The sequence below is a fragment of the Canis lupus genome, chromosome 15 (assembly GCF_048164855.1).
Source record: "Canis lupus baileyi chromosome 15, mCanLup2.hap1, whole genome shotgun sequence".
Classification (NCBI taxonomy): Eukaryota; Metazoa; Chordata; class Mammalia; order Carnivora; family Canidae; genus Canis; species Canis lupus.
Genome location: NC_132852.1, coordinates 43841727 through 43866614, shown reverse-complemented (window position 1 = coordinate 43866614; position 24888 = coordinate 43841727). Strand labels below are relative to the sequence as shown.

Sequence of the window (24888 nt, the reverse complement as noted above, 5' to 3'; positions counted from 1 at the left end):
GGTAAAAACATTTTCCAGAAAATGCAAGAGAGAGAGAAGCAGAGGAAGGTGGAGAGAGGAAAAGGATACAGAAAACAGAGGAAGGGTGGGAAGATATAGAGGACCAGCCCAGACACGTAGATGCACGGTTCGGAGCGGGCCCACTGCGCCTGAGCCCCGGTGTCCTCCCCGCCCCATGTGCCCCAGGGCCCAGCACACCCCCAACGGGACTCACCTCGCACAGTGTGGAGGCTGCCACCCATAGAGCCGGGCCCACATAGGACAGGGCCAGCCAGGACAGGGCGCAAGTGTCTGCAGCACGGTCCCATTGGGAGTGAGGAGGCAGTGCAGGTCCCAGTGGAGGGTCAGGGGTGGGCAGTGGAGGGTTCCATTAGAGGATCCCAGTGCAGGTCCCAGTGGAGGATCCCATTGGAGGGTCTGGGGGAGGCAGTGGAGGGTTCCAGTGAGGGGTCCCAGTGCGGGGCAGGCACATCAGGGAGGCTGTGGACAGCCTGCTGGGCCCCTTCCTGTGAGCACCCAGTCTTCCCTCCCAGTTGGGCACAGTACTCGTGCTCAGTCTCTGGCTCAACCTTCGCAGTTCACAGCTGGGCAGGGCAGCCCTGGAGAAAAGGCTGGAATGAGCGAGTGGGAGGCAGCCGAGGGCCTCTCCGATGAGGATGAGCCCAGGAGGCTTCATCCTGCATCCACCCGCGAAGCCCAGCTGGCACCATGGACTCTGTCCTGGAGCATCTGCCTCAAAACACAACTCTGAATAACGAGCTTGTTTCAGGCCTGATTCTGAAAATAAGCTTTCAGGTTGGATTAAAAAAATGTGGAAGTTCTAAATTATGCCTTCCGAGTGGAAAGGGATGACAAAGCAGATGGAAAGGGATGACAGAGGGGCAAAGCAGCGGAAGGGGAGACAGGACTACTCGGAGGGCAGCCCCCAGATCATTAGTGGGGTCTTTCAGGCCTTTCTCTGCAGACTTCGAGCTCCTGAGCTAGTGTGTTCTCTAGGGGAGAGGTGGGGGAGCCCCGGGGGTGGGGCACGGAGCCAGAGCTCAGGGCCCCACCCACGCCCCGCCTCGCTTCCTGGCTATAGAATCTGAATCGGTTTGGCTCCAAAGATCCTATCTGTCTTCATCTATCCTGTTGGGTCCTTTATTATTACTTTCCGCTCCCCCTCACCCCCACCCCGCCAAGCTGCTGGAGGCGTCATGCCGTCTGGCTCCTCCATTTCTTTGGTCAAATTTATCCTTGTGAAGTTTTGTTTTGTTTTGTTGTATTTTTACTACCAACATACACAGTTACATTGGTTTAAAATAATTCCTCAAAGGGCCTCATTAGTGTCTTCGGGTAACAAACCCAGCTCTTCCTGGTCAGAAGGAGCATTTGTCAGGGACCTTGGCACACAGAGCCCGAGACCCCTGCCTGCACCCGTGTGGATCGTACGTGTGGTCAGGCCCCCGGGGCTGCATGGCAGTGCCCTGCTCACCCGCCTTCCCCGAGCTCACCCCGGGAGTCGTGGGCAGCCCCACGAGAGGCAGTTCATGAGAGGCAGATGCCAGGCACTTAGCTGGGCCAATTCTCAACCGTTGGTTTATTTTTTAAGACATCTGAAGAGCTTATAAAAGTGTATCTCTCTAGGATCCATCCAGAACTAGGCATGATCTGGTCAGATTTGGAGGAAGGGGACAGAAAACCCAAAATAACAAGGACTCTTACAAAGTCCAGCTTGTTCTCTGCCTCATGTGTGGGGGACCCAGGCTGGAGCCCAGAGGGCGAGGGAGCCAGCCCCACTGCCTTGTTTCCAGCCTGGTGGCCTCCTCCTCAGTCCTTGGTGGCTGCCCCGGGTCTGGCCATTGCTCAAGACTTTCAGCTAGCCAGAGAGAACACAGGGCGGAAGAGCATGCCCCCTCCATCGTAGGACGCTTCCTAGAAGCTGCACATACCACCTGCACTTAACCAAATGGAGTACACGACCTCCACCCTCAGGGAGGCTGTGACGTGTGAGCAGACCGGGGCCAGCCGTTGGGTGCACAGAAGAGATGTTACTGAAGACAACAGAGGGGACAGGGCAACAAGATGTCCCTCTCTGTGCACAGCGCACCAGGGACAGAGACCAGGAACCTGCCTTCTTCAGTGCCTCCCTCAGCACTCAGGATGCAGGCAGGCTCTGGACAGGTTAGAGACGCATGAACCAGCTCCCTCATGGCATGCATGACGCATTCTCACACACCAGACTTGCAGCCTGCTGAACGAAGTACTGACAGCGCCTTACAGAAGTCATCTAATTTACCCTCAGAACCCCCCAAGAGGTGGGCTTTGTCGTCCCCACTACAAATGAGTCCAATGACGTCTCCCTGGCCCTTAACCACTCAGGTATCAATGATGGATGTGCAAATAAAAAAAGCCAAGATCAAGTAATGGGAGATGTTCAGGGAGAGTGGGAGAGGGCTACTACAGGGGGAAGAATGAAGGAAAGCAAGAGGTATCCATTGAGAGGGGATTGATTGATTGCTGGGAGCATGTTGCAAACACAGGGAGGGGATTTTGCTCTTTATATAGATGTGCAGTGCCTGCACCTTTCAGATGACACCACGAAGATCCCTTTGTCCCAACCGTCTTAAACCCCACTCTGTACCGTACTTTCTACTTATTTTCTCTGTACAGCACTCATGCTGGATGTTCCAATCCAGGTACTATGACTGAATACCAAATTACCCCCAAAACTGAATGATTTGAAACTGGCAGTATTTGTTTTGCTCATAAATCTGCCATTTGCTTTGGGCTCAACAGGAACAGCCCATGCTGGCTTCACTGGGTGGCAGCCAGGGCAGCTTGGAGGCTCCGGGCTGGACTTAGTCAAGAGGCTGGCAGGTGATGGTGGCTGTTGGCCAAGACCTCAGCTGGGTCTGCTGGCTGAAACCCCTCAGTGTGATCCTCCAGCTGGCCTGGGCTGCCTTGCAGCATGGTGGCTGCATTCCAACAGGTGCACTTGCGAAAGAAGGGAAACAAGGAGCACGTTATTGCCTTCGTGACTCAGCCCCAGGAGCCTGGCAGAGGAATTGGGCTGCCTTCTGCTCGTTGATGCCATCTGAGGGCCTCAGTCAGTTTCGAGGAAATAGACTTCATCTTCAGGGAGCATCACGATTTAGAAAAAGCATTTGGGACCAGAAATATTGCTATGGCCATGTTTGGGAAACCCCATTTGTACCACAGGCCAGAAGGTTTTGCTGAGTCTTCTCTCTGCAGTTTATGCTTTGAATATAATGGGTATATTGAATATGCATTTTTTAACTATACCACATATACTTGGTCCTGAAATTCAGATGTGGACCTTCTTGAAGATCGTATACATAGAGGTTGTCCAAGTTCTCACCATGCAAAAGGCCATCTTCCTCATCTCAGCTGTCTGCAAGCTTAACCATAGGAATGTTCCGAGTTGCTTCTTAATATGTGAGACACAAAGCTTTCTGTCCTGTATGGCCTCTGCATAGCTTGCACAGCTTCTTACAGCCTAAACCTTTCATGGGAAACCTCCAAACTGTCCTATCGTTCCTTGTAAATATCCCAGCTGGGCTCTTCCCAGCTCCTCTTGGAAGAGGCGACTGAAGAGAAAATATATATTGGTTATGAAAACCTTTCAGAAACAGTAAATACAAAGGTTTTAAGTATAGGAAGAGGAAACAACATGTGGCTTTCCCCCAAGTCTGCCAGGATGCTCGCTGGTGGCTACCAGAGTGTTTGGGGACCTGCAGAATTGTGAGTTTATAATGAAACATTATAAACTTCTCATTCTGTTTGTTTGTTTTTTTTGGGGGGGGTGCATGCTCTTGAAATTTGACAGTCTGTCCATCTCCCTGTTGCTTGATGAACTGCTAAATCTCAGAAACTCAAAGAAATATTGTTCGTATTATCTATGAATGCCACCTTATCCCAAGACTTTATAATCCAGCAGTCTTTTGTCCAGTGCCATCCAGCAGGACGGCATGGGGCCCCCTTCCCAGCCCTGCTCAGGCTGGCCACCTGCTACTGTCTCCTATGGGATGATTGGCCCTGTGCAGGTAGGCAGGGCAGGAATGCCAAGTCAGGGAGCACATCCTGAGGAAGCATCCAGAGCTTGAAGGTGTGGCACTAAATCACTAGGAAGTGATGTGGATATAACCTTAAACCTTCATGTTCGTAAGGCAGCTGCGGCCATGGCCAGAGCTCCTCCTCCCCCTCCCCGCCCCCTCACCTCCTGCTCTTTCCCTGTTTCCCCATTCTTCCTCCTCCTCTTCCTCTCCTCCTTCTCTCCCCTTCCCTGGCTTTATGGACATGTTGTAATTCATACACCATGCAGTTCATCCATTTAAACCATACAGGCCAGTGGCTATATATTCCCAGAATTGTACAGCCATCCCCTCATTCAATTTTCCAACATTTCATCACCACCACCACCACCACCAGCCCCGCCAAATATGCTTTGTCATTTGGCTAATGCTCCAGACCCTGCCCACTCCTGTCTCATTTCCTGCTTTACTTCTGCTTTACCAGAGGTTATTGAGCCCATGCCTACAACTGAGGATACAGTAACAAGTACATCACAAGCCCCTCTTTACTTAAAAGAATTTCTGTGTGACTTTATTTAGCACTCGTACTTGTGATCATAAGTGTTGAAGTGTCCCCTGAATTGGATGGGGGAGATGTCACAAACATTTCAGAGTGAGCCACCCCATCATCTTTCAGTGGCTGGAGTGACTCTGCAGCAGAACTTCTCTATCAAATATTTCCTAAGGAAGGAACGTCTGGTACACCATAGATATGGAGACACTTCATAGTTAGTAATGGTAGGATGTGTTGGCCGCCCAGTAAGGGTTGATGCCTACGACGATTCCTGCCCTCAAGAAATTAACCATGTAATTTAAGATTAAGTGTAAGAACTGATACCATGACTAAGTTCTACATGAATTTAAAGGTATCACTGACCCTAACCAATCAGCAGGTGGTGATGAGATGAGGTCCCACGTATGTATCCATTCATCCATCCATTTTACTCATTATTCAGTTAATATTTAAGGGCATCTACAATGAGTCAGACACTGTCCTGGACTGGGAGTGTGTCTTATATTTTTAAACTACCCGCCATGCCAAGCACATAGGAATACTCAGGAAACACATTCTATTTGATGTTGAAATGCTAGTTTGGGGTGTCTTTAGCCACAAAAGGGTTAGGAGCCAGAAAAATAATTTTTAGCTTTACTTTTCCAATACTGTTTTTGTTGGGAAGTTTTCCAATCCCTTTAACCAACTTAAAAAGATAAGTGAATAAACTTTGCTGTAATAATTTACTCTTCAAAATCCAACATGACTGATGCCCTGTTTTGTTTATTGCTCAAATAAGCAAAATTAGAATGAATTGCTTGATTATTTTGAGATATGGTAAGTCCAGATCATTTTATTCTTCCTTAATCATTTTTTCTACCAGTCCATCTCCTGGAGATGACTTATCCCAGAGCCTGCCATGGATCTTTAAAATAAATGAATAAAGTTTTAAAAAGACAGAAAATTGGGGGGGGGGGGCACTAACCGACCACAAAACAAATAAAAATATACCTTTATGCATTACCGTATATGCACATGCATGCACACGCGCACACATGCACACATACACACATACACACACACACACACCTAAAAAACAGCAGAATAATCCAGTTCATGAGAGGAAATCATTTGATGGCAATGACCTTCATGCAGAGAGCATTGCTAGCGGTCCTCGGTGCAGGAAGGAGGAACCCAGGACTTCCCTCTTGATGGGAGCATGTGCTCCACAAGGAAGCACCACAAGGTGGGTACTGTGTTTTGCAGAGAAAGCTTCCTCGGGGACTACTTTTGCTCTGCTCTCTGAAGGTCTTTCTACTTTGTTCCTTAAACCAGTTGGAGATTTTTTTTTTTCTCCCTCGGCCAAAGCAGGAGATTCATCTTTAGTCAAAAAGTGATCAGCTTTGTGTCCTTGAACAAAGCACTTCCCACTCTGGGCCTCAGTTTATCTATGAAATGAAGGGTATATTCATATCCTGGGGCTGCAATCACAAATTACCACAAACCGAGAGACTTAACACAATAGAAATTCATTCCCTCAGGGTTCTGGAGGCCAGGGGTCCAAATTAAAGTGTCAGCTGGGCTGCCACACTCCCTCAGAACCTGTAGAGAAGGATCCTTCCTCTCTCCCTCCAGCTTCTGATGGACCCTGTCAGTCCAGTCTCTGCCTCCATTGTCACCTAGGCTTCTCCCACTATGTCTGTCCTGTGTCTTCTCCTCTTCTAATAAAGGAGATTAGGATTCAATTTGATTGGGGCCCGCCCTAATTGAGAATGGCCTTATTTTAACTTGGTTACATCTGCAAAGAGCCTATTTGCAAATAAAGCCCTATTTCCAGATGCCGGAGGTTAGGAAAGCAGGAAAGATTGGAATCATGGTTGAGAAAGTGACTGTTCAAACCCAGCTGACTAGAGTTGCACTTGGCTTCGTGCTTTCTCTGCTAGTTTGCAGTAGCCTAGATGTTTATATGAAGGGGTGGGCTAAGCATAAAAACCCAAGCTGGGCACTTGCTAGGCTGGGGCAGAGAAAGAATTATGCAAGGAAAGCCATTCAGTGGGAAATTTGAGCAGAGGATAGATGACCACCTGGTGAATCATTGAAGAAGAGATCCCACAGGGGAGGGAAAGTCGAACAGACCACCCTGAAATCCACTGTAACTTGAAAACAAATGAATCTTATACCATCTTATTCCCACGCAAAATATAGGTTTATTTCATAGAAACAAGTGAGCAGGGTTGAGGATTGAGGTCCCTAAACCCACCCCCACATAATACAGGAATCAAGGTGTTTCATTGCTGAATTCTATAGTAAATTTATCCTCATGTCTGATACATCATTGGACCTTTTGTTAAAGTTACATATACATAGTGGTTTGCACAATCAACTTAATTATTTACCAGTTTACCAACGAATAAAGTGGCATTATTGAATATTTACTCAGTAAGCTCTCTACTACCTGTTTTCACATGCAGTAGATCATTAAATCCAATCCTGTGAAGGAAGCATTTTTATTCTCATTTTATACATGAGGAAACAAACTTAGGTTAAGTTTCTCTATTACCCCACACCCTACCGCTGGTTAATGGCAGAATTCAGAATTACATTTATAGCCTCTTAGAGCTCTTTCCACCACATCCGAGCTTTCCACCCTGTGTGAGGTGCGTGCACTCTTGTGTTTACCTAAAGATAGACTGAGGCAACTCTGCAACTCACTTCGGGCATTTAACTTACCAGGGTTCACTAGCTAGGAAAATAAAAATTCCTTCTACAGGGTGTGTTAGAGTTTATAAAGTAACATTTCGCTGTTTCTCTTCATTTTCACAACCATTCTGTGGGGGAAAGGATAACTATTATCCACCTTCCTCATTAAGGCTAATCCGAGTGACTGATCTGTGTGACATGGGGCCGGAGCTCACACTCTTCCCCTTAGCATTTGCGGTCTTCATGCTGTAGAAATGTGTCTAACATGCTAGCGATGAGGGGAAGGGAACATATGTGAGCTCTAGAGAAGGAGTGAAGGTAACAAAGGTGGGATGCACGTATGGTCATCCTGTTGCTGGCCAGGTGCTCATGAAATCTTCTGGGGCACTTTGTCCACTTGGAGATTGCATTTTCAGTTAGTTTTTAGGGCATTTACACTTACTAGATTAGAGGGAAGCTAATCTCCCGCTGTTCCCCATTATCCCAGACACCTCCTGGAAATCATTACCTAACCAAGTGAATTCCAATATTCAGTGAGAATGTGGAATTTGAACATTTCTTACCCTGTGCTCCAGGCTTGGAAAATTCTAGGTAAACCTAGACCAAATGAATTCATTAGGTTTGTCTTTAAACAGGCGAAAGGCCTTCCTCTTAGAGCCGCCCCCATAACCCGTCTGTCCTTACTCATCTGCATATTCAGATGCGTGTATTGAGTCCCTGTGCCGTGCTAAATATCAAAGACTTTTTCAGTGTGTTAAGAGGGAAATTCTCTCACTTCCATTTCTTTCTGATATTTTTCATAACCAATGAGATATAAGCTATTCCTTTTTTTGGATTTTTTTAGCTTTCTATTTTAAAGTAATTTTGGGCAAAGAAAGGATTGCAAAAACAGGACAAATCTCTTCTATCCCTATCCCGACTTCTTATACTCTTGAAATATTATTAGTTTGCTTTAAAACCACAGTGTGATTATCAGGAACAGGAAATTAAAATTAGCACTGTGTTACTAATTCAACTTATTTGAATTTTACCTATTTTTCTACCAATGCCTCCTTCCTGTCTCGGAATCCCACGTTCCTTTAGACATTAGTTCTCCTTAATCCCTTCTAGTCTGTAACATTTCCTCAGTCTTTCCTTGTTGGTCATGACCTTGACGCTTTCAAAGATTATTGGTCAGCCATTTTGTAAAGTGTGCCTCAATTTGGTGTTTCAGCTGGTGTTTTTTTGTGATTGAAGTGAGGTTTTGCATTGTGGGTGAAAATGCCACATATATGATGCTTTTTTTCTTCCTTCTTTCTACACTTATTAATTGGAATTCCCTCATGAGGAAGAGCTGCTTTATGTATTTGATTACTTATGTATATTAGTATGGATTTATGGGTGTTGATTTTATTCTATGGGTTAATCTGAGACTGTTTTTAATTATTTTGTTGCTCAGACTTATCCAGCTTTGGCCCTGAGAAACTCCTTCAGGCTGGCTTCTCCATTCTTTGGACTAGGCTCTATCTTTTTTGAGTATTTCCTTACTCTCTGGACCCATAAGATGTTTCAGATTTATCTTCTATTGTCCCTGTTCCAGCTCAGATACCGTTACGTTTCCTAGGAGCCCTATTTACTTTTATTGGATAATGGTGTTTAGAGACCAATATGAGCACTCAGTGTGCTCATTGTTATTGGAGGTCATTGGTTCTAGGCCTGTGAACAGAGCAAGGGCATATATGTGTGCACAGTAACCCCTGAATACCCATATATCTACTTTTTTGGATGTATGTTTACATATTAGAAATCATGAATTTGGACTAACACCTCTGATTCCAGGCCAACATCACAGAGTTCATTTTCACAGAGTTGGAACAAATAATTCTAAGATTTGTATGGAACCAGAAAAGACCCTGAATAACCAGAGGAATGTTGAAAAATAAAACCTTCCATGTAGTTTTGTGCTTCATTTACAATAGTGTTTTGCTCTGTTGTGGTGTTGTTATTCCTTTTTGGGTTTCCCTACATCCTGACTGTTTTTAATTATTAGTTTTATTTTTGGAGCATGCAAAAAGTATGTGAAACTCTACTATGGTCTAAGACTGGGCATTATGCCAATAAATATATCCAGAGAAGTGCTTCTCCTTCCTTATCCAGCCACCTCATGACCAATCCCTCCTTCTTCCCACTTGCCCCCCCCCCAATACATAACTAACCTCTGGTTTTAGGTTTATGCTTCCTGTATTTTTTTTTTTTACAAGTGAGGATACATGTATATTTTCTTATATTTTTTTTCTTATACAGTGGGTCACATACTATAGTCTGTTGAGCTTTGCATATTCCATCATGAAAATGACTCTGTGCCAGTTTATGGAGGTCTTCATTCCTTCTTACATCTGTACCATATTCCATTGTATGGATGTACTATAGTTTCTTCAACCATAAATTGTTTCCAATGTTTTGTCATTACAAAGCTGCAGTGAATATAACCTTCTGAGTATGTATTTTTGTATTATTGGAAGTATATCTTCCCAGAAGTGTTCTAGTTCAAGAGTTAAGTATGTATCTTATTAGGTCTTACCAAGTTTCCCTCTAAAAGGATTGCACTAGTTTTCATGCCCACCAGCAAAGTACAAGGGTGCCTTTTTCTTCAGCCTCACCAACAACTTTTCTTTCTTTGGGGGAGGGGAACAGTTTCATAGGTGAAAAACGATAATTCAGTGTCATTTCAGTTTCTATTTCTATAATTTTGCATTGCTTGGTCCTTTTTAAAACCTGTGAGGACTTTTTATAGCCTTTTTGTGAGTTGTCTGTTTGTGTCTTTTTCTCATATTTCTATTTTTTTTCAGTCTTTTGTAACCTCAATATTTTAGGGTATTTTTTTTATATATTACAGATATTAGCTATTTGTCCATGGTATAGGTTATGAATATTTTCTCCCAGTTTGTCAGTTGTCTTTTGTTTGTGATATTTTTGTTATGTAAATACTTTAAAAACGTTCATGCAGTCAAATGTATCACTCTTTAATAGCTTCTAGATTTTGAGTCCTCCTTAGACTTTCCCTACCCACAGTTAAAGAGGAAATTGCCCATGTTATTGAAATATTTTGAAACGTTAAAAACATACAAATGGTAGGTTTGTTAAAATTCATTCGGAACTGGGAATATTGAGACCCCTTCCTTATTCTTCTAACTGCCCAGCCGTCCCACCCGAGTCCTGTTATTATTGCCATCCCTTACCTGGTACTTAATCACCCCATCTTCGGGCTTCCATGATCTCTTTACACCCAGGGACTCCACCTAAAACTACTCTAGGGTATGGGAGACTATCTTGCCTTCCCCAGCACTTTTTACTCTTAAGTGTATTCTGTTTTGTTCTGGTAGCATTATTAAGCAATTACTTTAGAATTCTCTGCTGATTCAAGCCCAGAATCAGTACCTACACTTTACTTCCCTTCCTCCTTGCCTCGTCTCCCTCATTCAAGCAACTCCTAAAATTCAGCATCTTCTGTTTCCAAAGACCATTCAGCCACAGCCTCTCAGTAGATGAATGAGTGCATTCATAGCCATGCCTTCTGCATGAGACACATCATAGCCACGTGAGAGGGTATGCACCTGACACACTCTGGCCTATGCAGCAGAACACAGATAATACAACACCTGAAAGAAATATAAAAATGAATCTTTTCCACGTGTTGTAGACAAAAGTAGCTCCAAAATATACTGAAATATTTCATACTTATAAGTGTTAAGTTTTCTCATTCTTTCATTATGACTCATTCATTATGACATTTATATAAGTACATAAGTAGGATTTTGTTGGGGATCGTCAGCAGTTAAGTGCCTGCCTTCAGCTCAGGGCATAATTCTGGAGTCCCAGGATCGAGTCCCCTGTCGGGCTCCCTGCATGAGCCTGCTTCTCCCTCTGACTGTGTCTCTGACTCTGACTCTGTCTCTGTCTCTGTCTCTCTCTCTCTCTCTGTGTCTCTCTCATGAGTGAATAAATAAAATCTTTTTTAAAAAAAGTAGGATTTTGTTAGCATAGTATTTTGAATATCAATAAATTAATGAAAAATCTAAGTGATGTTTGAAAGGAAAAAAAGCTTTCCCTCAATCTTCCCTCTCCCCTTACCTTTTTCCCTCTCTCCCTCCCTCCCCCACAGTACAAACCAAAGGACGGAATCTGTCCTCAGGCTGCTGGTTTTGGAAGGTCAGAATGACCTGGCATTCTGCCTAGAAAAAGAAAGTGATCCACCAGGAAAGCCCAAGATGGAGCTAGAAGTCGTGGGGACTTGTTACTGCATAGCTATGCATTTCCATTTTTAATGTTGACTGGTGTCGATATTTTAATAATTGATCTACAGACCTCTCTGCGTGTTGTCTTGATAAATATTTACTATTTGGGTTAAGCAGTGATGGACCTGTTTCAGCTTCATGTAAATTATGTACATCTGAAGAAATCTAATGGAGGCTGAGACATTATTTAATAACACGAACTCTTGAAAATCATATAATATAGAAGGGAGTAAGAGCATTTTTGTTTCCTACTATGTTGATTGATTGATTGATTATTTATTTTCTTTCAGGGATCCTCAAAGTCTAGACCCACCAGAAGTGAGCAATGCAAAACTGCAATATGCAGGCTGGGGTCCCAAAGGCCAGCAGCTGGTAAGCCAATCAAGCTCAGTGACCGGGTTTGAATTTGATTTTGTTCACACATCACAGAGCTGAATCTGTGATGCTCAATGTCTGTGTTTATGTCACTGAAATTTGGGAAAAGTACACAGAATATTTGCATAAAATATTATTTTATGTAAAATGGACATTTTTTTGTTGGGGAATTATTTTGAAGTTGGAACATCACATGCTTTGGTTCCCAGATCCAATGCCCTGAAAGTGGTCCCTGAGTGTAGCTGTGTGTAGATGACAGCCTTACCGTGAGGTCAAGGTGATAAGTCTTGTCAAAAGGATTATAAATAGAAATGAGTAGAATCGTTATTGAAAGCTTCTTTTGTTTTGCTCTCAGAAGTCTGGCTCTGTTCTTCGGAGGATTGTGGGGGTTCTTTTATTTGAGAAAGTAGATTTGCTGGCCCTTGTGAGGCCAGGCTCCTGTAAGTGATGTCAGCATGAAGCCAGCGCAGCCTCATGGCTCCACTGATCAGACACCCACATGGATTCCCACTTAGGTTGGCGAAACCAAGATGTTTCAAGAAACAGTGAATGGCAAAGCTGGTGTACAGCAAACAACAATTAAGAGACGAGGGCTCTGGTCCTGGGTGTTATCTAACCCTCAGCTGTCAGGCTGCAGTCAGCGAGCCCAGAGGTTGAGTGAAAGGCTAGGATAGGATGATCTCTAGGGTGTGTCTCAGCTCCAGCCTCACCCTAACTTAAAGCTGGGTGAGAGATGTCAGTGCTGCTTCACTTTCTTTCGGGAGATTGTAGCGGCCTCTGCAGGAAGCCTCTGGAGCATGAGATCGGGTGACACAGCCGGGCTCACCGTGTCTTTGATGCTGATTACATGAAGCTGAATTTTAAAAACTCTTTTCCTAAAATAACACAGAAAAGGGTTATTTTCAAAAGCTTGGGGTGAGATTGTACTAGACAGTCTGTGTTCTGTCTCAGAAATTAAAATAGTCTTGTTTTTCCCAATGACATGATTATATTCCCTTGGTTGCATATTAGTTTCATTGCCTTGAAATGGTCTAAAGACACAGGAGCATTTAGGTCACAGAACTGTCCTAGCTATTACTAAAGGACCCTGGCGCCAGACACGCAGCCATCGGGATTTAGCTAATGAGTCAGCCAGTGAAAGGAGGTCAGGAGGCTTCCAATCCCCAGTGGCAGGCAGACACCAATCCCCAGTCAGTGCGAGGAGATGAAGCTCACCTTTCCTGAGAGGCACCTAACTCTTACACGGGGAGAACCCGCAGCTTCCAGGAGGGAGCCCAGAGTGTTCAAGACTTAGTCTCCAGCAGCTGACGACATCCCTCTGCACTCATGACTGAAGTTGTTTCTGGGAAGCAAATGGTACCCACATCCACCAAGTCCTTCCGTACAGGTGACCTGGTGCCCCGCAGAGGCTCCCCTTGCTCTCCGTGATCCTTGGGGCATCTGCTGCCCCAGCCTCACTTGCCAACCTCCTCCCACAGCTCGAGGAAGAGCTCAGGGTAAGCAGCCTTCTTACAGACATCAGGAGAAGGACACTGACTCCCACACTGGTTAGCATCTCTTTCCGCAGTCCCACTGCCTTCCTCCTTGTCACCCAGTGATTATCACTAACCTAGGGACTCACGCCTCACATCGGCACACAGGAGAGGCCAGACCTTGAAGCAGAGGCCGCACAACCTGATCCTACCTTCTGGAAACGGCGTGCACTTTACAGAAAACTCACCCCACAGTTTGCCAAAGGGGGAGGGATGTGTGTGCAGGCATGACATGAGGGCTGCGGCTGGACTTCAGAGGCAGATGGGGCTCCAGACTGTTCACCCTCCAGACCAGTTACCTTCCCTGCCTGAAGGCACTGTTGCCTCTTGGATGATTGAGTTTATACTCGTGTCCTGCTTTCTGGGGGTTTGGGGTGGGTGTGAGTGATTCCAGAGTCATCACACTTAACTCCTTAAAGAGTAACTGGCCACAAAGCTGAGTTCACATCAGCTTCTCTGAGAGGCTGGGCTCATCTCCTCAGGAGTGACACGAACTCCTGTTGCTGTGATGTCTTGCTGCCACTGATGTGTCTCTCCTCGGTTGAGGATTGATTAATGACCTAATACATTTTTGTGATCCTCAATCACTTAAACACTATGTAGTCAGGTGGAGGCAAGTAGCCAGGGTCTGTGTGACTGATGGTGCGGGAGGTTCAGCTCCCTTTCTGCTCCAAGGAGATGAACATTCAGTCAAGTGGTAATTGCTAATATTTGGGCTTAGTACCAAAACGTACTAATGTGCTCATGGAAGTTTTGAGTTTCTAAACTTTTTTTTTTAACTTTAGGGATTTTATTAACAGATCTTGTACCAAGTATAGCAGGCAATGTATCTCGCCTTTGGAAGCGTCCTCCGTACCCGAGCAGGGGTCAGCACACTCTTTCTGTAAAGGGGCCAGGTAGCAGATGCTTTAGGCTCTGCAAGCCCACATGGCCTTGGTCTCAATGTCTCCACTTTGCTTTTGTAGAGCAAGAGCATGTGTAGGCGATATACAAAGACGTGGACATGGTTGTATTCTGATAAAACTTTATTTACAAAAACGGGTATTTGGCTGGAGGGCTGTGGCTGCTGACCCGTGTCTCCAGGGATCCTGTGCTCTCCTGACTGTCCTCCCCCCACCCAGGAAAGCCTCACCCTAGGGACCTGCACCCTGGTCACAGCGACCCCTGCTGCTCACTCTCTCGGCAAAGGAAATCTGCAACCCCTGAGCAGGCCATGCAAACACTAACAGCATCCTCATTGACATTTTATTTTAAAAAATAAATACTGCTCCCCAAAGGAAATCTCCTCTAATTATAATGAGTCAGACTGAAATGAGTAATTCTCCTTCGGGAGCAGAGAGCACAGCTGCAGCTTGGGATCATCAGAGAGCTTTCCGAGCATCATCACCTCCTCGTTGGGAGTGACTGGGCAGGATTTATCACCTGTGATGTCAAGGCACTTGGCCCGGGGACCCTGTCAGCTCAGGGACCCTGCACGCAGCACCAGGAACTGGGCCAGCGGCATGTTGCCTCGTGCCTCTCTGTGGCCGCCAGTTAGTGGCTTTTGCCCATTTGGGTGACTTCTGTTGGACCCGCAGATGACATCACAGGTGATAAATCCTGCCCAGTTGGCCCACTGTTACAGGAAAGGGGAACGCAGACGTGGGGATGCCTCCATTCTGCCGGGATGGTGTCTGGGATGGTGTTGGTCTGTGAGCTCAGTTGTTCATTGATGGAAAACATGGTTGCTTTCAGAATTTGATGTACCGGCTGAGCCTGAAAACAGAAAAATGGATTTGGCTAGATTTAACAGAATTAAATGAGAAAATACATGTAAAGTGTTGAGGACATGTCTTCTTCCCCTTGCTCAGCACCCCCATCTTTCTGTGGTCGGTGTCCATAGTCATTGGCAGTGAAAACAGAAGTGACTTCACACTTTTTCCCCAGGCTGTGACTCTCTTCATTTTTCCTCTGCCGATGAATCTCTGCCTGCATTGAGAGCTCCTCTGAGTTTCTTTTTTTCATCTTTCCGTGACTCCCCATCCCTGCATGTTTGTCTCTTTATGTGCCCTCTTGTCTCTGCTAACCTAGAACACGATTGAGTTGTCTGTCTGGAAACATCCTTTCCTTTCCTTATACGTCATCTCTGCAAGGACATTTCACAACAACAGATGCCGAGGGCAGCTGCAGGGCCTCGTGTGCATGTCTGGCACACACCTGGGTCTCCGCACATTAGCATGCAAACATGGGGAACTTAGGAGGCCAGTTGCATAATGACGTTTTCCTCTGGAGCCGGGGGCCGTGGAGACTTCTGCAAATATGACTGCATGGCACTGGACGACTTGCAGGATTCGAGGCTGACATGTTTGCTGGTGGCTCAGATGATCAGAGATGGAGAAAATGGTTTTCTCTTTGGTTGGCCTACTACCACAGTGGTTATACATGGACAGCGTTGAGAGGGATATTTAATAAGCCTATTGGGAGTTCTTTAGTGTAGACGTGGCTCCAGCATGTGACAAATGAAGAGCAGGTAAAGGAGTCTGGGGACGCTGCCAGAACCAGAGCTGGAGCTGCCCTAGGCGCACAGGTGACCAGGTGGGGCTGACAGTCCAACAGAAGAAAACTGAGGAATACTCACAGGCTCTGCTGTCCCTAGTGGGAAAGGAAGCCGACTTACTCCCGGGCTCTGGGGCCACATGGGGTTGTGGTGTGGATGACCGTGAGAGATGCTCTGTGTCTTCTTGGAGACAAGAGAATGCAGTTGACTGTGTTTCCCTAAATGGGGGGATTTCAGCAGCACGTTATGAACAATTGCCTTGCATCCCTGGCTCGTGAGACCTGAGGATACTTCTCCAGGGCAAGTCACAAACAGAATAACTAACCAAGGACAGTGGAGGAATGCACTTACGGGGCTCCTTCATATGTGGTTCATGTAGCAGCTCTCCCAACAAGGTCTCAGGGCAGCCCGGACTCTCGAATGTTCGCCTGGTCCCAAGAGTTTTCAGGAAGGCAGATGTGACCAACAGTTGCTGTGGCTGGTCAGCCAGCCACCTGCAAAGAACCGGAAGGCCACTCCTTTGTGTGTGCAGTTCTGGCAGTCCTTAGTCACTCATCTATTTACTGTTTCAGTGAATTCTTACTGCACACATCCTGTGCTCTGGACCCTCCACCAAGGTCCTCAAGATGCAGAGGAAAGGTGGTTCTTTCCATGTCACAGACAAGGCATCTATCCCTGCATTTACCTGCTGGAAGCAGCTGCCCCTGCTTTCTGCCACCCTGCTGTCCCCACTGCATCTGTGTCCCCTCCACATGAGCTCTGGGTCCCGCGGGTGGCAGGGCCGCAGGAGGTGGGTGACCGCCCCACATGGGTGCCAGCCTTGTTCAACCAAGACTCCTGGGCCCTCCGGGCTTGAGACAGGGATGCCACCTACACATCCTCTACTGGCACATCCACTGCTTGCTGGTGCTCCTCCCATCAGAGCAGTTCAGCGCCTGCAGATGCCTCGGCCAAGCCCCTGAAGGCCTCCCTGCAGCCCCACCTGCCAGCAGGCTCCCCTCCCGGGATCCCAGCAGTGCCCCTCGCACTCGGACCCCGTTCACCAGTGTTCTCTCAGAGCTACCTGCCTGCTCAGGTCTGGTAACAGCCTTGGCTCTCAAACGACTGAGTCTATTCTAAGGAAACAAAGCTCTAAAAATCCACTTCTTGTGAGTGTTTGGACATCAGGGTTGTGTCCTGCCTACTTAGCACCATTTTACTGAAGGTTCTTCCTAATGCGTCAAAGCAAAAGAGAGCGAGGGTCTCACTGGCCAGCACTGACTGCTAGCAACCGGGTTATCCATCCAACAGTCACTAGAGGATCCAGAAGAATTCAAGCTGATGGTTTTTGTGCTCATATTGGGTCACTTCAGAGCATTTAGGTTTCTGCTGCACAGAAAAAAATAGTATTTAAAAATAGGGGCGCCTGGCGTCTCAGTCAGTGAAGCATCTGACTTCAGCTCAGGTCATAATCTTAGGGTGGTCGTGGGATCAAGCCCCACATCAGGCTCCCTGCTCAGTGGGGAGCCTGATTCTCCTTCTTCCTCTGCCTCTCCCTCTTGCTCATGTTCTCTGTCTTCCTCTGTCAAATAAATAAATAAAATCTTTAATAAAAAAGTCTTTAAAAATAGCCCATTGGCGCTGTAAAAATTCATGCGACTAGAATGTCAGTTATTCAGCATAACATAGATATCAGATGAAGAGATTGTTCTCCAAACACCAAAATGCTCTGGTAAAATGGAATAAAGAACACATAAATAATTGACCTGAAGATTTCCTTCGGGTCCCTCTTCGGGGTGGGCGTCTGCAAAGACGCTGGCAGCCACAGGGAGGACCACCTGCCCCGTGTGTGATAGCAAAGTGCAGACAGAAGAGACAGATGAGTGGCATAGACCCTGCAGCCCCAACCTGCCCCCGGGGATGGGCAGGTGTAACCAGGACACCTGCTCCCGAGCTGGGAGAGAGATAGCACGAGCTCAGGAACAACTCAGCTTTGAACCCAAGGGCCCTTGTCTGCAAACCAACCTCCTATTCCTTCTCAGAATCTGAAGGCCCTGATTTGGAGCCCAGAAAGAATGGAATGTTTATTTAGTGTATCCTATTTTTACAGACCAGTAAAAACAAAACTTCTAGCCTCAAAAGGGCCACATTCAGATCCTGATTCTGGCACTTACCAAAGGTATGATCTTAACCTACTTAATGTCTCCAAGCCTTGCTTTTCTCGTCCGTAAAAATGGTGATAATGACATGTGTCCTGTAGGGGTCACTGTATGGATTACATTAATTTATTTAAAGTACACGGTATAGAAACCAGAGTAAAGAAAACACTCAGTACATGGTGGCTCTGGTGGTTATTTCCTACTTGGAATTATTACTTGGCTTAACCAAAATGTAGAGAATGAGAAAAAAAATAAGGATTTCATCAAATGAACGTTTGGTGTGTGTCTAGTGGTGAGTCAGGCCATTCCCGGTAAAGCAGGGAGAAGCAGGCATGATGTGGGGTGTGGGTGGGCATCCAGAAGGCTCAGGCTCCCCTTCAGTGCTTCTCCAGCTCCTAGGAGGTGAAAGATGCTGTTTGAGAAAAATGTATCCCCCCATCCCTGTCCCTCTAGGCCTGGAGCTCCTAGCAGGTCTGTGTGTGTTGATCTCCTTAGAGAGGCCATTAGCGGGTGACAGCAATTGTCCTGCTCCGATGCCACTCCAGAAATTGTCCTTTAAATCCTTTAATAAGGATTAAAGAAGCTGGGCATAAGATCCCCAGAACTTAGTCATCTTCTAAGGGGCAGACTGTATCCTTGAGACCACTGTCTCTCCTTCCCCCCACCCCCAGCCCCTGGTAATCACTGCACTGCTCTTGGTTCCCATGAGTTCAGACTTTTTAGATTCCACAGGAAGTGAGATCATACAGTATCTGTCTTTCTCTGTCTGACTTATGAAATGGTAATTAGGTGCCAGGAGGGAGGCGGTAATATTTCAAGAGAGTATCAGATCACCTTAAACTTACACAAGGTTATGTGCCAATTATATTACCTCAGGGATGCTGGGGGAGAGCCTGAGGTCCACCTGCTTCCCTGCCCCGTGCACCAGGCCACCCTGTCCCGGGACCACAAGCAGAAACAGATGAGCCCCCACCCCCCCCCCAAGGGCACTATTGCTCACCCAGTTCTAAGTCACCAAGGGGGCAAAGCTGTGGTTTATTGACATTGACAAGTCCAACGAGGGGAGAAAGATGGATCATTCTAGCAAGAGGAAATTATTTAATGAAATGTCGTAGACATGGGGAGGACCAGACTGAAGTGACATCCCATTAATAACTTATAAAAGCCTCTAATCAGTTTGGGTTAATTTGGTATTCATTGTAAAAACATTCATCATGAGCACTGAAGTCCATGACAGTAGCCAAGAAATTAATATCACCGGGATGGAAATTGCCGTATGTATCCTCAAATAATGGATGGAGCGGTTTAGTGAGTGATTTACTAGCTCACCGAGGGTACCCTTCAAGTTTAGCACAATATGCTATCTCTTCGTGGCCCCGTGGGACTCAGCCACTTGATGTGCACTCAGGCAAATACGCTTGAGTTTTTGTACCTTAATCTCAGCAGATGGGGCCGCAGAGCTGCCTGACAGTCACAGTTGAAAAACGAGGCAAATTAGGAGGTGGTGGGTGGGACTTTCTCCTTCCACCAACAGGCTCTCAGAAGACACGGGGATTTCCATGCACAAAGAGAACTCATAACTGTGGGATTTTAGAGGAAGTAGGGAGGCCATGTAAATAGTAAAACTTTGGAGTTTTAAAACATTTTTGTCCTGCTGTACAAATACAGGGGAGGGTGTGAGAGAAAATTCATTCTTAAGATAATACGAAAGTATGTAGTTAAGCATCATGTGTTTGCACAGAAGTCCCTTCTCAATAGAAGCCAGAGTGGTGAGTAGAAACACACTCATGACAGTTGTCTGTCATAATAATTGTTTAAGCCTTAACCATCCCAAGTGTTTATAAGGAGAGTGATTTGCCAAAGCATGGCCATTGACGGAGTGAACTGTCATACAACCACAACCACTAAAAAACTGTAAGTAGACTGTATGTGAACATGGGAATATATCATCTACTGATTAGTATTAGGACTAAGAATAAGGTGTTTCATATCTGTTTGGCATATGGGAAAAGATGATTATTTTGGCCTGGCCAAACATGCACATTTTACCCACTTCTTTTTTTTTTTTTTTTTAAGATTTTATTTATTTATTCATGAGAGGTACAGAGAGAGGCAGAGACACAGGCAGAGGGAGAAGCAGGCTCCATGCAGGGAGCCCGATGTAGGACTCAATCCCAGGACCCTGGGATCACTCCCTGAGCCAAAGGCAGACGCTCAACCCCTGACCCACCCAGGTATCCCACATTTCACCCACTTGTGAAAGTTTCCTGGGTACAGCAGCATTATATATTTATTAAAAATGGAGGGAAAAAGAAAATTCATTGTCAACTCTCAGGTGTAGGAATTCCACTCAGGAGGCATGTGCTCCATCCAGCCTCATGCAGCGTAGAACACGGCAAGTTCTGGGAGGTTTAGTTGGGGATAAGCCAGTCCTCAGGGATGACAGTGCCTTTAATTCGGTTAACTGACGCAAAGCACTATGCAAATGTGTCCTTTCTCCTGGCTCTGCTGCAGACCCTGAAGATGTGTTTTCCAGAACTCACTTGTTAGCCAAAGCAATTAAGAAAAAAGGTGGATTTAGGGTTGAAAACCAGGCCTGACCCTGTTGTGCATGTTGGTCTGGAGCATAAACTATGTTTCCTTCCTCATCAGAGCTCCCCTAATGCAATTGTGCTAGAAGCAGTGTATTATTTTCATGAAGAATCTAATTTAGAAGGATGCCTACATCCATCTTGGGAATATGAGGCCAGAGAATTTCAGGATAACCTATCAAATAGAATTTAAAAACAGGACTACGACACTACATTAAGAAAGAGTGCATTTACTGGTAGCTTCCTTAGACAATGTAACCAGACAGTTATAAATTAAAAGAATCTTTTTTGACCTACGATGGGGGCACCAGGGTGGAGGCCACAGTCCCATCTGGAGCCCAGTGAGGACATCCCCCATTACATGGAGAGAGTGGATTCTGGCCATTTGGAGATTTTTCCAGAAGCCTGAGTGGTGCTCAGCACCATCTGCACTGCTAAGTGTTCTCCTTCATGTCCGTAATGGGCTTTTTAGATCGTCTTGCAGATTTCTCCCATTTGAGGGGAGGGAACACCTCTATTTCATGATTCCTAAAATGTTTCACAGTTGGAGAAAGTAAAAGGAATGTTTGCACATCCTCGTCTGCGTAGAATAACCATGGCTTCTTCTTCCTCTAAACTTGCCACAACCTCATCAGGGCCATAGACCCCAGCAGTTCAACATGGGCCTCTTGGTTTTACTGTTCAACTATTTCGGTTTGGAGTAACTATCTCCCAGACCATACAAGGACAAAGAATGTTGTTCATTGCCTTTTGATCGCCCACAGCCCACCACTCTGTATCTAGCAGAGTACAGGTTTTCAACAAATACTTGTTAAACGGATGATACCCAGAGGGAAAGCAGAATTAAATGTCAGATCCCAAGTTCTTGGAAATTGGAAAAACCTGGTGTCCTAACCTAAAACTTTTAAGATCTAACCGCTTGTCTGACACTTGATCGTTTCAGCAGATATGAGCAGCGCTATGGAAGGAGTTTGGGATCTTCGAGTCAGACTTCTGTTTTTCTTAAACTGTCTGTTATGCAGTGAATCTCTCAAAACAAAAATGTGAGTCTTCACTAATTAAAACATTAGACTGAACTTTCTGACCAAAGGGTTGGAACCCTTGGCTCTCCATAGGCATTTCAGAGGATAAAACCAACTCTGTGCTTATCCCACCAAGACACCAAAGGTGACTTTGTCCTGTTTATTTAAACGTCAAAGGGAAGACTTTCTGACGTGCGTTCCCTATTTACCCTCCAGGGATCGCGTCTCCACTGATAGACAACACGGAGATACTTAGTGCCCAGCACAGACAATGTTTAGCTCACTTGAACAAGTGCTTTCAAGAACTTTGGAGATACTTTAGCAGCATCTGAGTCAATTACTTGCCAATGATCCTTCTGCTTGTTCTACAAAACGGACTTTGCAGGACTCCTTTGTATCATTTTGCCAGCCTTTATTGGTTATTATTAGTCAGTTACAAATACTGGAAAGTCATAATACTTGACTTTTTGAAGGAAACTTTCATGACACCAGTGTCTTTCTACTCTGATGTAGTTGTGTTCACAGTCCGTGAGGTTTTATGTTGCTTGTCGGATGCCTAGGGAGCATGGATCTACTCATGACAGTTTGACTTTAAATTTACCTTAAAAAAATTCCCTATAATTTCAATATAAACTTAAATTGCATTCTAAAAGGAATAATACTACAAGGGAGCATAGATAATCGAGGAATCAATTAAAAAAAAATAACAAACAGATCCTGGGCTCCTTGGTGGCTCAGTTGGTTAAGCCTCTGACTCTTGATTTTAGCTCAGGTCATGATCTCAGGGTCATGAGGTTGAGCCCTGTGTCGGGCTCCTTGCTGGGCATGGAGTCTGCTTACGATTCTCTATCTCCCTCTTCCCTTCCCCACTAAAGAAAAAAAAAAAAACAGCAGGTCCTGTTTTATTTATTTTTAGACCGTGTTTTCTTTTTATAACCTAGTTCAGCTACTTCCACTTATAAAGAGCATAGCAAATTAGCAAATTGATTTTTCTGTTTGTTCTTCAGTTTGGAAACCTAATCATTTATCTGAATGGTTTTAGTTTTTACTCTAATGGCTTCAATGGCCATTAACATTTGGAATTATGTTTTTAATTTCCTGAGTTGGGCCTGATTTAATGAGTGTAAGTTATGCATGGGGGTGAGCCAGGTCCAGGCTAGCATCCTTATATGACCTTGCCACTGAGGCTCTGTGCCTGCTGAGCAGGGCTCTCCTGGGTTCATTCACCGTGCACCAAGCCTGCAGTGCCCCCGCCCTCCGCAGCTGCACCCGGGCTCTGCTCACCTGTCACCTGGCTTCACCGGGTTTCTGCCAAACCTTCCACGTGTCGTGTGTGGCGGTACCCGCTTCGCAGCCAGAGGCAACCCTGTCTGGTTTGCTGCCCAAATCAGAGCCTCATGCTCGACTCCCCCACCTTCTTCTTCCCTGTCTTGATCCATCAACAGTCCTGGGGGTTCTGCAAAGCCAGCTTTGCCTCTCCATTCCCACTGTCACCTCACACCTGGGTTCCTGTAACAGCTCTGCCTGCTTGTCTCCCTCCTGGAATCCACCCCATCTCCAGAACCTTCTCCATTCTGCAACTGCGCGACTACATCAGCTTTCCCACGCAGAACCTTTCTGCTGTCGGTTTTAGGGAGAAGGCCTAAGTCCCTGAGCCCTTCCTGGGCGTGCTCCCTGCCGTCACCCCACCTGCCCCAGACCCCCCCAGGCTAAGGATGGTTAGAGCACACCCTTTCTCCCCTGCTCAGCCAGCCTCCCTGCTGGTTAAAGCCATATTGCCTTCCAGATCCCAGCTCACTCCTGTTCTCCTACATCCTCCCCCTGCAGCCAGCACAGAGCTCAAGACCCTTCTGTTTCATCTCCTACTTGTGCCACCCTCACCGTCATCAAGTGTCACCCTGGGCAGGTATGTCCCATGCACTTACTTTCTTCCCCAGTGGACCATAAGCTCCCTAAGAACCTCTCCATCATCCCTAATACCTAGCCTTGACCATCGGTGAGCACTGAGGCAGAATGAGGGAGTCAGTCCACGCACGCAACTGCAACAATCAGTTCATGCAACTCAATTACCTTTCCCAGTAGAGGCGTAAACCCCCAGCTCATTGGTCCTATTTTCTTCTGTTTTCACCCTATGGTTAGCTGACCTGCTGTTTTAGGCCATAACGAGTGGCACACCTCCCTTAACTCTGGGCCTTTCCGGCCTCCATAATTACCCGTGACATCACTTTCAAGCTCAGGTGTAGCCAAGTTCCAGTAAACTTCCAGATTTCCAAAGAAATTACATATAGTTATGTAATTAATTTTCTCCATAGCCATACAAACTCATATGTTTTTTTAAAAAAATTAGGTGAGAAATGTGAATATTTAATGAAATTTGGATGAGTGAAATGTCTCCTAAAGTTGCTACTTGCTATTTCCTACAAACCTAATCACCGCAGGACAAGGGTCATGGTGGCTTAGTGATTTCTGTCTTAAATTTCCTGTGTTCTGCTTTATAAGATTAGCTGACTCCAAAATCTTCCTTCCAAAACACACAGAATAATAAAAGAATAACAAGTCAGTGGAAAAGGAAACCATCTCTTCTGGACTGACGACGCACCATGGAGCCTCGCTGCACCACATCTCACTGGTACATATGCAGTGCCGGGCATCTCCCTGTTTCCCTGGTGAATCGTATCTGGGCTGGAAATTGGTGTCAGAACAGAGCCAGCCTGTCAAGCAGCTGGGGCTGCCTTTCTCCTCCTGGGTCATAGAGACCCAGTGCCAGCCTATTTGTGATTTCCCAGTGAAGTGGCAGTCTATAAATCCTTCCTTCCAATAACTCTGAAATTTTATTGGCCAAAGGTTCAACAGCTTGATAGACATTTAGTGAAACAGATTGTTAGGACAGTGGTTCTCAGCTCCTCTGCACTAACTTTATACCCCAGAGGCTCTGATGTGTTTAGACCCAGGTTGGGGTGCACCTGGGTGGCTCAGTGGTCTTGGGATCGAGTCCTGTGTTGGGTTCCTGCATGGAGCCTGCTTCTCCCTCTGCCTGTCTCTGCCTCTCTCTGTGTGTCTCTCATGAATAAACGAATAAAATCTTTAAAAAGAAAAGAAAGGAAGGAAGGAAGGAAGGAAGGAAGGAAGGAAGGAAGGAAGGAAGGAAGGAAGG

General features: G+C 45.9%; 1 protein-coding gene across 4 annotated transcripts in view; it reads left to right on the top strand.

Moving 5' to 3' along the window:
- DPP6 (dipeptidyl peptidase like 6) overlaps positions 1–24888 on the top strand; it is an 826229-nt gene that overhangs the window by 653580 nt on the left and 147761 nt on the right. For all 4 annotated transcript variants that reach the window (XM_072776861.1, XM_072776859.1, XM_072776858.1 and 1 more), the window contains exon 7: positions 11831–11912. In XM_072776861.1, coding sequence (XP_072632962.1) covers positions 11831–11912 — 82 coding nt within the window. The remainder of the gene's footprint in view (positions 1–11830; positions 11913–24888) is intronic.